The sequence below is a fragment of the Pseudonaja textilis genome, chromosome Z (assembly GCF_049901715.1).
Source record: "Pseudonaja textilis isolate UNSWEBS1 chromosome Z, rPseTex1.2, whole genome shotgun sequence".
In the NCBI taxonomy this organism is placed as follows: Eukaryota; Metazoa; Chordata; class Lepidosauria; order Squamata; family Elapidae; genus Pseudonaja; species Pseudonaja textilis.
This window is the reverse complement of record NC_142008.1, coordinates 89,511,329-89,529,781: the sequence shown is the minus strand read 5'-3', so window position 1 is coordinate 89,529,781 and position 18,453 is coordinate 89,511,329. Positions and strand designations below refer to the sequence as shown.

The window sequence follows — 18,453 nt, the reverse complement described above, 5'->3', positions numbered from 1 at the left end:
CTGCACTGGAGGTAGAGTTTTGAAAGTAATTCCTAATTCCATTAATTAAATTACTATTTGTAAAGCTCCCTATGTGTAACCTCACATAATTGACTAAATTATGCAGTAACATTTTCTATCATAGTTCCTTTATCTCTGATTATTTTGTTTCTGTTTAAAGTATATATTGTTATCGAGTTCTCTGTCTTGAATCTATAGGCAACATACGATGTTTTCTTTGGGTTCAGATTTCTATAAACAACATTTCATAAGCTAATGCAATGTTACGTGATGACACGTAGAGACAAGCAAAAGAATAGCTTCCAGATAATTGAAAGGCAATATTTAAAAATAGGAAATACATGCTAATAACAAAGAACAAATATTTATAACAATAGCTGATGTAGTTTTAAATAGAGAACCCAAGTACTTTCATGCTAAAACTGTCATAAAAAGATGTTACCTTGGAAGTAGTAATTTTTTCCACTTCCAGTGCATAATCTAGAAGAGGTGTTGCGGGGAAATGCTGTTTTACATAATCTTTAAGGATCTGAACTCTCATATCTGGGTTGTTGATCTACAAAGTTAAAAGAAACAATAAAAGAAACCACACAGTTTAAAACTAGCAAGCACTCAGGATCAAAAGTATTTTCACACCATGGCCAAATTCTTTGAAATCCTGAACTGAATTCAGGATTAGGCTATGTTACTATCAGTGGGAATCTACTATCTCTCTAAGCAGGCAAGCAACTTACTGATTTAACTCGATGGCCAATGCCCATGATTAATTTCCCTTCCTTCTTCATCTTGTTCACAAACTCCATGGGAATGATGCCACTGTCAAATGCCTTGCTGAACATTTTTGCTGCTGCATCCAAGGCGCCACCAAAACGATCTCCCTGGAGGACATTGGTAAGCAGAGAAAAAGTCAAACTGAAAATATTTTTCTCCTGGAGCAGACAATCCTGTGATCAAGCTTAAAAGTCTAAGCAGGAGAAATGGAGACAGCAGATAACAGACATTCTTTAACAGCTCCCAACAGATCCAAAGAGGGTGCATCACTGATTTCAAACTCCTTTGCCTGCTTTGGATACAAATACTGCACAAGTCATGAAATTAGTATGTCAATGAGATCGAGGTTAGAAAAAGCATCTAGCCTCTTCAATAACAACGGACATTTGGAGCAGAAGCGTGAGTTAGCTATCATAGGAAGAAACATTTTTCAATGCAGTCTGTGTCCCTTATAGCTTTAGCTTATGGAATTCAGTCACAAGTTCTTGAGCAAAACCAAATTTATCCTGGCAATTTCAAAACAAAAAACAAAAACCACCAGTTTAATAAACAGGTTTATTGCTCACCTACCAGGCAAGCAATAAGTCCAGAAATTCAAACAACACAGTTTCTATTTTATCATCTTTGGTTAGGACTGTGTATTTAACTAACCAGTTACTTCTGTCTGCTGAATTCACCTAAGCAAACTGAAAGTGATCTCATTTTACATGAAATAACCAGCAGAAACTCAGTATTTCCAAAAATGTGTTGTATATAATGTAGCTTTCTCTTAAAATATAAAATTCTTTGTTATCAGCTTTGTCAGCACAGCTCCAGAAGCATCAGATGAATGCTAGAACTGAAGTGATCTTCAGTCCAGGAGTCTTTCTTCAAAACTGGCATATGTTGTGAACTATAAGAAGAGAAGTAAGAGCCCTGGCTACAAATACACTAATTTCATCCACTCTTGGCAATGCTTACGATTGTGAGTAGACCTGATGTGAGACTGGAGACAAGGTCCTTTCCAGCTCTTGCACAGACAATAGTGTTATGGGCTCCCGAAACTGCTGGACCATGATCAGCTGTCACCATCAGACACATCTCCATAAACTGGCAGGCGTATTTAGGCAACCTGAAGAGACAAAGATTTCATAAAGTTCCCTTTAGAACTGCATGTCAATTATTAAGATGTTATTACAAAGACAATTGGTGAACAGTGGCGTCCTTTTTAAAAAACAAACTCAAAACTTAAGGTAGCCTTCTCCAATTTAATGTCTGCCAGTTAGATTGTTACTGCAAGACCTAGACTTCCCAACCAGCATCTACAGAAAGCCAGCGGAGATCAGATGACTTAAAAAAGCATTTGTAGTTTCCATATTAGAAGCTGTTCTTCGAGAAATAGCATACCGTGCAGTTTAAAAACTATTTAGAAACAGCATAGGCTATTTACTGAAGGAAATATTTTTAAAAATGGGTCAGGAATATCTTACTTGGCCATTGGTCCCAGTGACAGAGGAGCTCTCACAACTCCTCACAATCTAGTCAGCTAATGTTAAATCACATTTTGTCCTTTCTAAACTTTCCTAAATCGCAGTATATTCAAAGCAAGAGGCCCAGGAAACTATCAAGAATACCTACCAGTCAATATAGTACACACATTTTGATGAAACATTTTCATAAATTAATATTGGGATAAAGGGAAAGAGGGGGAAAGATCCATTTAATCCCAAACATATTATTATAATGCAAATGCTCTACAATATATGTAGTAGTTAATGTGAGATTTATGTTGTTTTTCTTCTTTTTGAATAATACTTTCAAATATTAAAATATGCTGTGTAAAAAAGCTTACGTATTATCTGTCATGACTCTACACCAGAATATTTTGGAAGTTTTCCAGTTTCAAATAATCCTTGCCTCCCTCATCCACTATATGCAGAGAAATGATCCTACATACTGCAGAGAATGCTGAAAAGCATATTTAAGTGGACACTTACATAGTGCAGTGCATCATTAGAGCTTCCAACATATGAAGCATTACCAAAACTCTGCAGAATGAGACTAGGCCTTAGGATACACCTTTTCTCATGTTATATACTATACAGAGAAGGGTTAGCAGAGGGCACTGTCAGAAATCCATCATTATCATTATTGTCATAGGTATAATCATATATTGCAGTAACATCTAGAAGAGGACTGTCAAACTCACAATCCACAGGCCTGATGTGTCATGCGCTGGCCATGCTCATGCCTGGTTTAGCGAAGGGGAAAGTTGCGATACATCATGTGATGATGCCATGATGACACGAGTTTGACACCCCTATTCTAGAAGATAAACAGGCTGCCTGCATCTCTAAGCCATGTCAGCATTTCTCTTCCATCCATTTTACTCTTTATACCTTTCATATATATTTATATGATTATCCTGTCTTTACTCAGTTGTTTCCATTTTTGTCATCTTCTCCTGACACCCATGGTCAAGAGAACAACTTTCAGAAATGAATCAGAAGCCAGCAACTCAACCCTCAACTGTTTAAGGAATTTTCTAATATAAATACCATTTATTTGCCCCATATTTCTGTCTAGAAGAGCTAGACAGCATCTCTCAGAGGCCTGCCTCAGAAATTTAGCTGTTAACACTCAATAGTTAAAGTGAATATTTCAATGGAAAGTTTATTCCAGTTATTTAAAATCTGTTTTCACAATCAAAATCAGCACCACTCTGAAAACACCCAAAGCTCTCAAAAAAAAGATAAGATAACATTGTTAAGTTTCCCCTAAACCACCAGAAAAACAATTTACCTTCTCTGGAACCACAGCAGACCCAAGACACCACCAATTCCCATCTCTTCCTTGAAGACCTCAGTGATTGGCATGCCGGCATAGATCAGTTCCTGACCTCGCTCATCACAGATGCTCGTCATGAAAGAAGCTGGTTTCCGGATTAAACCAAGCTCCTAAAGAATAGAAAATAGATGGTTAAAAAATCCCAAACATGGCAGCCCTGTCTTAATTTTCAATTTGAATTTTTTTAATTTGAGTTGGTAGACTCATATCAATTTAGACTCATATCAGGCTTACACAGATAAATATTTTTCTATAAAAATAATATGTTCTACTGAAATCTAGTCCAAAATATTTTACTACTTGAGAGATTAAGTAGCATATCATGTCTACCTCTCCAATCATCACAGTTCCTAAGATCCAAAGTCAAATGATACTGAAAATCAACTACCTCTTTTTGCCTAGAGATAGGACCAGCCTTGTTTCCAGGGAACATGCAGGATATGTTGGTCCTTTGGACTAGTTTTCTAGGTAAAATAAGTGCTTTTCCATGGAACAGTGTTGACTTACTGGTGCCCCTGCCTATGGTACTTAATGGTAAAATTCAAAGTGTACTATTCCAATCTTTAATTATATTATTAATTGTATGTTCTGACAGACAGACAGACAGACACTCCATGCTTCACTCAAGTAATTCATTTTTGCAAAAAAATAATGGGAGAGAACTAAGCTGACCATTTAATTACAATCAAATATATCAGTAAACATTTTTACAAGTTATCATCTATATATCAAGTGTCTCCAATCTGTGGCTGTAGCCCACTACCATTCCATGATGACAGCTATAGAAGTGGTGAGTGGTGAATAATGGGCCAGTGCGTACAGCCCAACTTATGTGAGTGCCAGGCACTGGCGCTTGAAGCCTCACTTGTGCAAGCAATGGGTGCTAGCACTCAAAGCCCCACTCGTGTGAGGGGCAGGCACTGGTATTCACAGCCCCACTTTGTGCCAGCTAAATGAAGCTGTTCATGCACATATGCACCTGCCCATCACTTAAAATAATCCCCTCTTCTATCCCTCTTCGGGCCACCAACCCAGAAAGGTTAGGAAATGCTGATCTACGTAGTACGTTTTAAGAATTTCAAGCTCATTCAGCCGTTCACCTCCGATGTGTACCTCTTCTAGACTATTAAGAATAAACCTACTCTTGCCCAGGAGTAATCCATTGGTACAGTTGGAGGAGGAACTTCCTGTGCTGGCTCAATTACTCCCTTAGAAACCAGATCCTCATACACTGACCTATTGAAAGGAAAGAAAATAATGTTAATTTCTTACAGATTTACCCAATGATTATGTACTGGGTTTGTTATATCTGCTTTGAAGATCATCTCTTTATACTCATGGATAGTGGCCGCTAGGTTTCTACAAAGTCAATAATCAATTAAGACTCACTCTGCTATTCTTGTAATATATTTATATTTTCCTACAATTATAGCCTAATATTCTCAAATTCCATAAATCTCCAAATAAAAAAGACCTTTGCAACTGATTGGCAGAATTTAATTTCTAACTCAACTAAAATCTATCTTCAGAACAGTATATATTATCCAATTCTGAAGGCTACTTCTGCTGACTGCTTGCAATTTGGCAGTTCAAATCTTACCAGACTCAAGGTTGACTCAACCTTTCATCTTTCTGAGGTCAGTAAAACGAACATCCAGATTGTTGGGGGCAATATGCTGACTCTGTAAACTGCTTGGAGAGGGTTGTAAAGCATTATGAAGTGGTATATAAGTCTAAATGCTATTGCTATTTTCATTTTCTTAAACTCCATATTTAAGAAATATGGACATCGTATTATGGCATACTTGAATAAAGTTTCAATTGACTTTTTTTCCTTTTTGAGGATAATTTTTTTATTAAACCTTTTAAATCCCTGTGTTTGTACTTATTTGTACTTATATTTACAAGTAAAAAAAAAAAATTCCAGTTTCATTGTAGCTCAGTGTTTTTGAAGCTCAGAGACTTTAGGATGTGTAAACTTGCTTGCCAGCTAGGAAATCCTGTCAGCTGAATTCCACATATCTTAACATCGCTGAGACTGAGAAACACAATTTTATGTAATGTTCAATATCCTTTTCCTGAGTATATACATTTGATGAATTATTCAATGAAAAATCTTTGGGTATATCAGTTTGTGGAAATGGCTATAGGCAGGGTAAAGCAAAGGATATATGAAACAGTCCAAAAGTTGCATTAAGTCAAGGGACTTTGATAATTTTATGCTCCTAACAAAGTTTACCAAATCCAGTCTTTCAAATTTTCACTGGCCAAAGGTAGGAGTGCTAGTGCTTTAAATGATAATAGGGGATACATTGCAAAACTTAGTACTTCCTCATTCATTAGTAATTCATCTATTTTACTGAGCAATGGGTTTTTTAAAACCAGGATTTATTTTGAATGGCTTCACCAAACATCCTATTCCAAGCATAAATTTGTATAACTTCATGCAATGTGAGATTTCTACTCACCTTGCTTTGCCAGTTGGTAAAGAATATTCCAGACTTTGCAATGGGCAAAACAATTCTTATGGTGATTATAACATGTAGTCTGATCCATATATCTGTTTACTGATTATTTGCCCAGAGTTAACAATAGTAAAGAATGTCATTTATAATTCTGGGAGCAATCCACCATGTAATCCATCAAAGGATGATTGATTCTATTCTTAAAATCCTGAGTAATCCTATATTACTATTTCTCAGACTGTCTTTAAGAAGCCCAACTTCTGAGATATCATGATTATTGTCATAATATCACTTACTGGATTACATCGCCCAACTCATCAAAGCTTTGTGGTACAAAGACACCCACTTCTTTTAGTGCTTTATTCTTGGCTACAGCAGTTTCAGATGCCTGATTGGCACATGCTCCAGCATGGCCAAATTGTACCTGTTATAAAGAAGGGACATATAAAACATAAAATGCTAAACAGAATAATGGCAACAAGAATGTATAATAAAACAAAATAAAGCTAGCTATAAATAGTAAAAATAATGCAGTCATACAATTAGAATAAGACTAACAGTACATAGAATAATAACTGAAAACACTAAAATTACATCTAAAATGCATGATGGAATAAAGCATTTTTATTTGGTAGCAAGAAGACCATATGCACAAAATGAGTCCCTATGTGGAAGGAATTCCACATATGGGATAACCCTCTCCCCTTTAGAAAAAGATTCTTGTGGACCTTTGTCTCATCTCATTTGGCAGGAAAACCTGGCCTCAGATGAAGATATTAATGATCATGTGGATCAATAACTACACAGTATGAAAATTAATACCTCATACATGTTTTATAAATGTTTAAAGAATTGAAGTAGTGCATGGTGAATATGGACAATTATACTGTAGAAAGTACAATGACTGGTTGATTACCAAAGGGGCAGATAGGTGGTTATTGGATCTTTCACGGAGTTGTGGAGTAATATCAAGCTCTCAAAGTCTCATTTTATGAAGAAATAGCAAGTGACTATTAGTAACAAAACTAATGAAGACTTTGCATTCTTGGATTCTGCTTGAATTAGCAGAATCATTCTGCCAATGTATCAATGACTTCCTCTTTACTATATATTACCTCTGAAGAGAACATAGTAGCACATGTTCCAATGCACCAGCACACAACAGGTTTAGTGATCCGGCCTTCTTTAACACCCTTACAGATTTTGTATTCTTCGGTTCCTCCAATCTAAAAAAAATACACAAAATTGCAGTCAAATGATTTAATGTAATCTGTACTGGCCGTTCTTTAAAATAAGACACTATACTAATTTCACCAATCCAGCCTTACTTTTAATTCTATTAAATGAGAGGATTAGATAAAGAGATAAATCACCTGATTACATGGAGTGGAATATGAATCTGAATAAAACAGCAGCAATAATAATAAATCAAGATGAAGACATTTTAAAGATTTTTGTACTGATGTTAAATTAAGCCAAATGGCAGGTAAAATAAGAATACATCAAAATTAAGATAATACAAATCAATTCAAACCAAGTTTATTACAGTAAAAGACCAGAACAAATAAAAACACTCAATGAATATCCAGCCAAAAATTATAGAATAAAATAATAACAGATAAAATCTATTAAAACCACAATTTTCCATCCAATCTGTCGGTTACACTTGGGCTAACTATGCTATAATATCAATCCTTAAACTGTGGGGCCCATAGTCATTAAATACTAAAATGCAAAAGAATAGTAATGCAAAAGGGTTTGCTACATTGGTTGTATAAAATACTATGGTGGACTGATCACTTGTTTCCGACGAATCCCGAGTGCTGCTACCCAGAATCTACCCACTGCACTGTAATCAATCTGTCTGTCCTTAAGCAGCTAGCCACTGGAGATAAGCAGTGTCAGAATGGCTAGGATACCTACTGATTATTGAGAAAATATGGTTTTTTTGTTTTAATATCTCTATAGAAAGACTATCGAAGGAGTATGTGTCCAACGGTCTTCAGGTAATACAGTGATGGAGAGCTGCTAGACATAAGAAACCAAAGCTCTACCTGGATATAGAATCCTCCAGCAATGTCTTGGCATTTGGTAAACTTGGTAAGTTTATTCTACACAAATTATTTATGTTTCCACAGCATATATGAGGATAGAAAATCAGTAGCTTTTCCAATCCTGCTAACTGCACTTGCCAGGAAGCCCAGCCAATGTGGTTAATCATAATAGAGAGGCTTCCCAGTCTTTGGCTTTATGGCGCTGGCTGCAGAACACGATCATTATGTTATTTTTATTGTCATTTACTCTTCCTTTTTCAAAATCAATGAAAAGATCCCATTTCTATATGTGTATATGTATAACTGTATAATTTTTATTAAAACAAGATAAAACTAAACAAGATAAAAACTAAAACTGTATATTATATAAAGGAAGAAAAAATAAAAAGAAATTAAAGAAAAAGTAAAAAGTGCAAAGAAAGAAAAAATTGGAAGAAAGAAAGAAATACAAAGTTACAAAGTAGTAATTTCTGATATTCTTCATAGCACTATAAGTACAAATGTATTTTAAGCTCTCTTCCTAAAGTTGTAACGTATTACTATTCTTTATATAATCTATTTGTCTAATCATCAAAAATATAAATCACAACTTCATTTTTATACAGAAAGTCCATTACAGGAAAAGATCCAATTTCCAAATTATGCACAAGATACAAATTAAAAGATACTCACTTCTCCTAGCACTACAATCATCTTCACCCCGGGAGTATCCTGGTAACGCAGTACATGATCCATGAAAGTAGAACCAGGATATCTGGGCAGAAGAGAACAATTTTAAAAAAAAGTATTTTAAAAGGCAAAACAGGCAAAATAAACATTTGGAACTACTACTCTTACCTATCTCCACCAATGGCTACCCCTTCAAAGACTCCATCTGTGGTCCTGGAGATAATGTTGTTGAGCTCATTGGACATCCCTCCTGAGCGGGAGACATAAGCTACACTACCAGGGCGATACAGCTTCGATGCCAGAATGTTATCCAGCATGCCTCCGGTATTTCCAATCTTAAAGCAGCCGGGTTTAATTCCACCCACCTGTGAACAGAAAGTAAGAGCTGAAAAATCAAGATCCCTTAATTAAAACAATATTTGAATCAGGTCCAGCTAAGGATAGTTGTATCATGTAGACCAAGGGTCGCCAACCTTTTGGACCTCAGGGATCACCAAACTCATAATTTTAAATCCCGCGGATCACTAATATGAATTTTGACTGACAGTAACTTGCTGACATTGGCGGGAGAAAGAGAGATCCAATCTAACCTCAGAGGGCTGGTGGTGATGTTCTCTCTCTCTCTCTCTCTAACACACACACACACACACACACACACACACACACACCCTCCAAGGCAGCCACATCCCTAACCTGCTTTTCAGCTCTGTTGTTGGAGGGGTGGGAAGAGAGAGAGAGAGTGCCATGTAGGTGGCACAGCCTTGTGTTCCCTGTGTTCCCGCGCAGCCTGGATTAATTGCTTTGGGGAGATGCTTTGGGGGTGATATTTTTCTGCAGACCACCAAAATTTTCTCACAGAGCACCACTGATGTAGACGATCTTTCATTTTCCCCCCATTACCTAATTTACCTCCCCCATTATCTATGAACATTTATAGCACATCTGTGGGCAGCATCTAACTGATTGATTTTAAAAAAAAGCTACATTGGGTCAGACCTGGCTAGGAGAAAGGTCTTTAGAGAAAAGGCCATTGACGCTTCCCGGATCTGTAGGTTCAACCAGAAGCTGAAATAATTTCTCAGAGGAAGGCAGTAGGGAGCCAATTCTGAACTATTGCAAAGGAAACTACAATGGTGTGATCAGAAGGATCTCAAGAATTAAATGTGACTGAAGACTTCATTTTTATTTTTACCTTTTTGTGCATGTGTGTGTACAAGCGTGTGCACATGCAGGCATGTTCACATGCTATCAAGTTAGTCTTGATTCCTGGTGATTTTCTGAACAAATCCCTGCAATTTTTAGCAACGTTTTTCAGAAATGGCTGTTTCCTCCAAGGGCTGAGAGAGATTGATTGATCCATAGTCACCCAGCTGGTTTCCTGCTAAAGTGAGGCTAGAATTGACTGTCTCCTATTTTCTCTCTAGTGCTTTACCCCATTACACCAAATTGGCTCTCATCTTTACCTATATTTTATATGAAGCAAGATGAAAAAACAGTTATTTTTGCTGATAATTTTTAAGGTTGTCATAACAAAAAAAAACCCTATGATATTAAGATTTGGACATTTGATCGTAGAATAGAACACTTTACATTTATCAAAATTTAGGCAGTATTTTAAAAATGATTTCCTGCCTTGATGAATCTAAGAGATAATGATCTTTACTCTGGGATTGGCAATGCACACTAAAGTTTTGGGCCACAGAGGTGATAGCATCAAATATTAAATAAGATCTGTAGCACAATAAGAAGTTTTGTGCTGAAATCTTAGCAAGAATACATAAAAACATACCAACCAAATGCTTAGGGGCCAGTTTTCAGCTCAGCCATACCAAGAGAAGGAAAAGAATGCAAAGATCTGATGTTTAAATACTTCGAAGTGCTGATTAATCAGTGATTCACTATCCCCAGTAAGATGCATTTATACAAATTAATCAAGTCTTTGTGACAATTTTCCTCTTTAGAACTCTACAGGTTCTAAAGTGAACCTGCTGGCACAGTTTGAATACATTTAGTTTGCAGCAAGAAGTTCTAAGTCTGTAAAAAAGGAAGCCTATTTTAAAGCCAAAAGTAAACAAAAATAATCCAAATGAAGTGCTTTTTTTCTTACCGTTGCTGGTCCAATAATCGTGACTCCTTTCTCATCTGCCATTTTGATCAACCTGCGGGTCAGGGCCTCAGGAATCCCTTCTGCAATGATGGCCACCGTACGGATCTGAAGCCCAAGAGGAAAGTAGCACCAATAATTTGATTTCTGGGTATGTGTTTTTTTTTTGCTCATGAGAAATGGAGATTTAGGAAATAAGTCTAGTGACATATTTTTCTCAACTTTGATTTTAAGACTGGGAAGAGGGGAAACAATGACAAGGAAAGAAAATTCACTGTTCAACCAAAATTGCCATTACATCAGACTTTTCCAATTTTTTAAAATCATGCACACTGTGGAAACTGAGGATAGAAGATAATGTTTAAACATCATACTATGTGAATTTTGAGTAGTGATTTAATAATTAATGATTGTCATTAAGCTCCATTCTCTTATTTTTTTCTTTCTTTCTTCCCTTCCTTCATTCTTTCCTTCCTTCCTCTCTCTTTATCTCTCTCCTTCCTTCTTTCTTTTAAGCTTAATGATAGTTCAAAGTTATGTCTAAACACAGTTTGATTTCAGGTTTTCTAATTTGCAGCATAAACTATGGCTTTTTAGTGCTCCACAGTTGCATTATCAATTGCAAAATCAACAGCAGTTTTTTAAAAAGTGCAATTGATAAAAAATAGTTGCCTTCGATTAATTTAGTAAACTTATCAAACTACTCTAAAATGGCTCTAGATTTGCTGATATCCAAATATTTCCCCATTATCTGATATTGATGTCACACTTCTTACATTCACTGAGACCTGTGAAATGAAGTACAGGCTGTAAAATTTGGGCATAATTAGTGCACAAACTAATCAGGCTCAAGATAACCTGATTTCATACTGTTTTCTGTGATGGTCTCAGTCAGACCATTTCTGTATGCTGCAAATACGCTTCCGGTTTTTCAATAGAAGTGCTGATTTTCTCAAATTAAACAGGATTTCACTACCACATTCTCTGTTTCTTTAACATAGAAGCATACATACAGCTCCATGGAAACACTGGCAAATAACATACATGGGTACTTGAAAAAAAATATTTCAAGATTTTTACAAACCTAAATTGTACAAAAAACAAACTTGTTTTTGCTTTGTTATTAAAATACAGAAGAGAGTTCCTAGATTTTGAAACTGATTTCTGACAACTGAATACAATTTTAGTACTTAAACAACCAATTTTTTGTAATACTATTTGTACTGAATTTTTAAAGCAACCAGTACTTAACACACAGTATTTTAGTAATTCTTCTAGTATTATGTAAGACAGACGAAACCTTATATCTAAACTTATTTGGAATTGCAAATCCAAAGTGTTTTACTATTCTATTGACTCCTGAACAAGAGCAAAAAGATTTCGGGTAAATATGTTAAGAGACATACAGATATCTTATCCAACAAAGAAAGAATTTAGGATCCAGATAATTGTCCACTCATAGTTTAAGGATGGGCAGCACAACACATTGCCTCATCATCTTAGCAAAAATCATATCTGGTACAATAAGAGGCATTTATAACTGATTTTCACAAATAACTCAATAGGATTACTTTGATAGAAATCCTTGCCTATCCACATACCTGAGGGTAATTCATAGTCTCTACAGTGCTATCATATGCTGAACGGAGAGAGGCAAAGTTGATCAGCACATCCACTTCTGGGTGTTTCTTCATGGCATCTGCCATATTCTTGAATACAGGAATGAGTATCTCTTTGTGACCCCAGTAAAATTTTTGTCTGTGGTCACCTCTGTACAAAATAATAAGTAAATGCAATATTAATTTATTGACTAGAGACACAGTCAGTGCCTCATTTATTAGTACAGACATAGTGCTGGGCTTGCTGCAGTACATTTACCTAAGTCAACAACTTTTGGTAGAACAACAGATAGAAAATTTCTCCTTAGTCTTGCTTTAAGCCTTTGAAAACAGTTTATCTCCTATAATTGTTATCTAAATTAGGCAAAAATCATTTTGTCTCAGTATTTATTCTGAATACTGATTTAGTGACAGTGTATCATCACAATATATTGATGATTAATAATAGATATAATCAGATGGCTTACATCAAGGATTATAGCCAACTAGAGAAGAAATTTAATGTAATGTTTTACAAATCTTTTTTTGTTTACAGATAGTACTGATAATTGATGCTGTTGGGGACTTTAATTCACTCTTGGATCCAGATAAAGACATGAATAAAAAGACAGACAGATTAAACTATACAAAGGCTTCTATACAAAGTTTCTTTATTGGTTCACAAGGCATCCTCAAATATAACTCACGGTTATGTCAAAATTCATCTAATGTCTAATTCTTTGCACAGCTGACTTCATCGTGTAAAATTATAGTGATCTTTCATCCTATAATGCTGGAGCAAAGGGTGAGGCACGGTGCTGGGATCTAAGCAAGAGTAAAGGAAACTCCCCCAACCCAACCAAGGGTCAATTCAGTGACCAATCAGGATTACAGACGTGACCACATGAAATGAACTACATTTCCTATGATGCATTAACTATATTTACCATGAGGCATTCCCTTAAGGGGACAACTCTCAATTCCTAACTAACTATCCCAATTCCCAATATACTGTCTGAACAGCACACTCCCCGCTTGGAATTATAAATTCCACTACTAACTAACTATCAATTAACTATATAACTAAGATAAACAGTATATAGTAAAATAGCATCAAACAATGCAATGACGTAGATACAAAGCATGCAAAGCTTGAGGTTCAATCTTCAAGTTCAGCCTTTCTCTGCAGCAATACTAGGTCATTGACCAGTCTAGTGTAGAGCTTCTTGGTGAAAATCTGCTGGTTGCTTCTGGCGGGCTTGTAGGGTGGACAGGTACTCTTGCTTCCACCGGTTCCAGCGGGTGTTGGCAAGCTTTTGGGATAGATGTTGCGAATACATTTGCCTGGGATGGAGCCTGCAGCTGATCGATGCAGACTATTCCTGTGATTCCCCATCTTAGTGCTGTCTTGAAGGTAAATGGGGAGCCTTTTGGGCTTTTGACTACGTCATTGTGAACGAAAGTGTCAGGTACATTTACTCCCAACAAGAGCAGAATCTTGGCTACCAGATCTAGAGCGGAAAAGTGATGAGCCATGTGCTTCAAGTGAGGTATGTTGCTTGCTACCTCTAGTATTGCAATCTGGTTGTGGTCACCTGGTATCCCATCCCATTCTAACATAGGCGGCAGTGGGAACTGGGAACTTCCACCTAATGGCACGAGCCCAGTAGCTCTCCTCCTGCTGTGCTTCGTGGTACGGTGTACGTTGATATCATGAAGTGCATTTCTTCCTTCTGAACATCAAAGAGGTCGAAGAATGTGGATTTGGCCAGAGAGCAAGTGCTCTGATTATCCACTATTACATTCATCTTCACTGCTTCTTTTGGGTGTCCATTGGGGTAGACGTTGGCTAAGCAGATCTGATGACATGAATTAGGGGATAGTGTGCTGTCGCACACTGCCGTGCAATTGAAACTCGCCACTGGCTCCAGGGGTGCCTCAGTAGCACACTGAGGCTCCTTGGCCAAGAGAGGGTTATGAGTTGTCTGCTGTGGTGGATGCAGAGCAGCTGGGTGCTTGTTGCTGTCAGCATCCTTGTAGGTATGGCGTTCTGGCTTGAAGGCATGTGTCGTGGACAGTTCGTGGTTCTCCTCAGAGTACTTTATGAAGAGGTCGTGATCCATTAACACATACACAGGTAGTCTCTCTTGCTGCCAGGTGTGGGTACCACATTCATCTTGCCATACATCTGCATTAAGAGTTGCCTGGAGGGTGTGGCAGGAACTCTTTTGCCAGAGGACTGAGTGTGGCAATTGTGGCTGCTTGCACATCTCCCTGTTGAGAAATCTTTGATGTTACTGGTGGGCTAATTTGCTTGCCCTGTAGGTCTTGAGACCTTGGTGTAGGTTTTTTATTTTCGAATCTCGAGATTTAGGTCTTACGACATCACTTTTTGGACTGTCATCTAGAGACTGTGGTTGAGATTCTCCCTTTCGATCCCCTGGTTTTGGGAGACTGCTGACTACCTGTGCCGGTTCTGCCTTGGAAAACTTGTGAAACTCAGTACTTGACCATGCAGATGGCGCTGCAAGCGGGTAGCTGAATTTAGAAAACTTCTATGCAATTCACTGGTTGACCACTAGAGGTGTGAGTTGCAAGGTCTGGATGATGCTGGTGCAGTACACTGGTTGGCCTCTTAGGTGCGTTGCTAGGTCTGAAAGACACTGGTGCAGTACACAGGTTGGCCTCTTAGTGGTGCTTGACCTTTGGGGTTATGTTGCAAGGGGTTGCTGAATTGCATGCAATTATGAAAGATAATCATCAAAGGATGTTTTGCTTTTAACTAATGCTTGGGCAAACTATGATTAGGCGATCTCCTTTTGTTAAGCCATATAGGTTGGTGTCTTTGATTACAGATTGCATTTAATTCCAGTAAAAAGGAAAAATCTTCAGCTCTGCCAAGAAAGATACAGACAGGCTGCTTTTCTGGCTTTTAGATTGGATTCTCCTCTTTGGGGAGTTTCTATGGAGATGGCTAATTCTAAGGAATTTACGACCTTGTTGCTTGGAGGCCACTATCATCAACTGGATAGAAGAGGGCCTCTGAATAGCAGCCTTTCTTCCCGATGAACAGAGGGAATCAGTGTTTGTTTCAGGGCTTGAAAGGAATTAACACATTTTCTTACTCAAATCCTGTCTTTCTTGTTTGCAAAAGAGTGTCTGAGGCAGCACCCAGAAGATACAAACAGAGTGAGAGAGGAAGCTACTCTTGCAAATGGGAGATTTCTGGCCCCTCCTTGCCAATTCAAACAGGTTGCTCAGAGGGAGAGGGAGAGAGATGGAGAGGGAGAGGGTGAGGGAGAGAGAGAGAGAAAATTTTTTTCACAGGCAGTCTGATTGACTTATATCTTCCCTGATCCTTTAACAGTATGCTTTCACTTTGAGAGTTCCGATTTCAATATAATTTCACTTTGGCATGCAGATAATTTTACTGTGGGAGTTGACTCTTCATAAGGATTCAGATAACATTGTAACTTTACTGCTAGGCTTCAGATTAGCACTATTATTTTACTGCTGGGCTTCAGATTACAATATAATTTTACTGTTCTGTCTTTTAATCGCTCACTGAATATAAAGACAGATTAAACGCTACAAAGGCTTCCATACAAAGTTTCTTTATTGGTTCATAAGGCATCCTCAAATATAACTCATGGTTATGTTTAAATTCATCTAATGTCCAATTCTTTGCACAGCTGACTTCATCGTGTAAAATTATAGTGATCTTTCATCCCATAACGCTGGAGCAAAGGTGAAATACCAGCACGGTGCTGGGATCCAAGCAAGAGTAAAGGAAACTCCCCCAACCCAACCAAGGGTCAATTCAGTGACCAATCAGGATTACATATGTGACCACTATGACATGAACTACATTTCCCATGATGCATTAATTACATTTACCATGAGGCATTCCCTTAAGGGGACAGCTCCCAATTCCTAACTAACTATCCCAATTCCCAATTACCTATACACTGCCTGGACTGCACATGCACCAATAAGGCAATGCGCAATCCCCCACACCTCTGTGCATGTGTACGTGACAACCCCTGCGCTGCACACCTCTGTGCATACATGAGCTATCTCCTGCACGAACCCTATCCCCTGTGCATACACAAACATTTCCTGCGCGCGCATCACCCCACGTATGCATGGCAGATACCCAACAATTAGCTGGCTGGCGGGGGATGCACCTACATGTGCAGTGGATCAGTTGCAGTTGACAGCTCACATGCCAGCAAAAATAGCTCTGTGTGCCACTTCTGGCACGCATGCCATAGGTTCGGCATCATGGCCCTGCACCATTTCTGACAGACGGGAGTCCAATCTCTTCTTGAAAGTTTCAAGTGATGGCACTCCCACAACTTCCAAAGGAAAGCTGTTCCATTGGTTGATTGTTCTCCAGGTTAAATCTCTCCTTGTTCAGTTTCCATCCATTATTCCTTGTCTGGCCTTCGGGTGCTTTAGAAAATAGCTTGACCCCTTCCTCTGTGTGGCAGCCCCATACTCTTTATATAAATATAGCAATTTAAATAGTTGGCATATGGAAATTTAGTTTAAATTTATGATTAATCTAATTAAAAAGACTTGGCTCAATCACAACTGTAATTGTAACTATAATAATTGTAGTTTTGGGGGAGAAAATTCTAATTAAAGTACTGCACTTTAAAAAGCTGTTACAGAACTAAATAAGCCACTCATTCTTAACTATTTTTAATTACATATTTACATTTGTATAATATACAAGAAATTCCAAACAAAAAATTGACTTACCCTTCATTACATCATTTTAAGGTTTTAAGGAGGTCAGGTGTGTTTGTTGTCATTATAAATTTAAGTCAATCCGACAAAAAAAATGTTTTTATATTTACAGGACTCTCCAATGGGTATATGTAAAAGGTTGATTATCATCCTTCCTACGTTGGAGATTCAATATATTTGAAGACATATTTGTGCATGCTTTGTTGTGCCCATTGGTAGTTCCTTTCTGGTTAGACTTATTTACTATTGTAGTCTGAGTTCTTGGAAGGAAACTGCAGTTTATATATATTAATGTCTGGTTAAATTATAGCTCCCAAATATGGAATTTCTCTACTATGAGGAGCTTTGGATGTATTATTTATTTATTTGATTTATTTGATTTGCCAATTACTTGCAAGATAATAGGAATAAGTATAAACATGAGTAAGAATACAGGAAATAGGTAGAATAGGACAATAGACAGGGACGGTAGGCACAATTGTGCACTTAGTCACTCCCCTTACAGTCCTCTTAGGAATGGGCTGAGGTCCATAGTGGATAGCTTAAAGGTTAAAGGAGTGGGGGCTAGAGAATGTAACAACAGAGTCAGGTAGTGCATCCCAGCCATTGACCACTCTGTTGCTGAAGTCATACTTTGTGCAATCAAGTTTGGAGCGGTTAACATTGAATTTGTATCTGTTGTGTGCTCTTGTATTGTTGAAGTTGAAATAGTCATTGACTGGTAGGACATTGTAGTACATAATTTTGTGTTCAATGCTTGTCCAGCTTTAGGTGGCATAGCTCAAGGTTGTCCAAGCCCAAAATTTCAAACCTGATGATATAGGGTATTCTGTTGTGAGCAGGAGTGTAGTACTCTTCTTGTGAAATTATGCTTGGACTCCAAAAGGGTAATTATGTTTAGACATATGGACACCAGACTAGAAGGAGAGTTTAATTAATTGCATTTGTCAACTCTCAACCTTTGAATGGGTTCTTACTGCTTTGATTCTGTGTGGTCAAGATCCAATTTTTTATTTAAAAATTGAGGCACGGTTATTTGCATAAGGATAGATAAAGTTGTTGTGTCACATATTTTGATTTTTTGCCATTTTTCTTCTATTTTTATTTTTATGTTATTGTCTTGTGTATATTTCATGACAGTTTGCATTAGTCAACAAATTATATATATTTGTTGAATTGCTTCTGAAAGTTTTGTATTATGATATCATTTA

The 18,453-nt window shown here is 37.3% G+C and overlaps 1 protein-coding gene across 5 annotated transcripts in view; it reads right to left on the bottom strand.

Moving 5' to 3' along the window:
- ACLY (ATP citrate lyase) overlaps positions 1–18,453 on the bottom strand; it is a 70,447-nt gene that overhangs the window by 7,066 nt on the left and 44,928 nt on the right. For all 5 annotated transcript variants that reach the window (XM_087916247.1, XM_087916246.1, XM_087916245.1 and 2 more), the window contains 11 exons: positions 12,491–12,659; positions 10,893–10,997; positions 8,954–9,150; positions 8,789–8,870; positions 7,178–7,288; positions 6,359–6,486; positions 4,740–4,833; positions 3,553–3,707; positions 1,732–1,882; positions 735–878; positions 443–556 (listed from right to left, as the gene is read on the bottom strand). In XM_087916247.1, the coding sequence (XP_087772373.1) occupies positions 443–556; positions 735–878; positions 1,732–1,882; positions 3,553–3,707; positions 4,740–4,833; positions 6,359–6,486; positions 7,178–7,288; positions 8,789–8,870; positions 8,954–9,150; positions 10,893–10,997; positions 12,491–12,659 (1,450 nt within the window). The remainder of the gene's footprint in view (positions 1–442; positions 557–734; positions 879–1,731; positions 1,883–3,552; positions 3,708–4,739; positions 4,834–6,358; positions 6,487–7,177; positions 7,289–8,788; positions 8,871–8,953; positions 9,151–10,892; positions 10,998–12,490; positions 12,660–18,453) is intronic.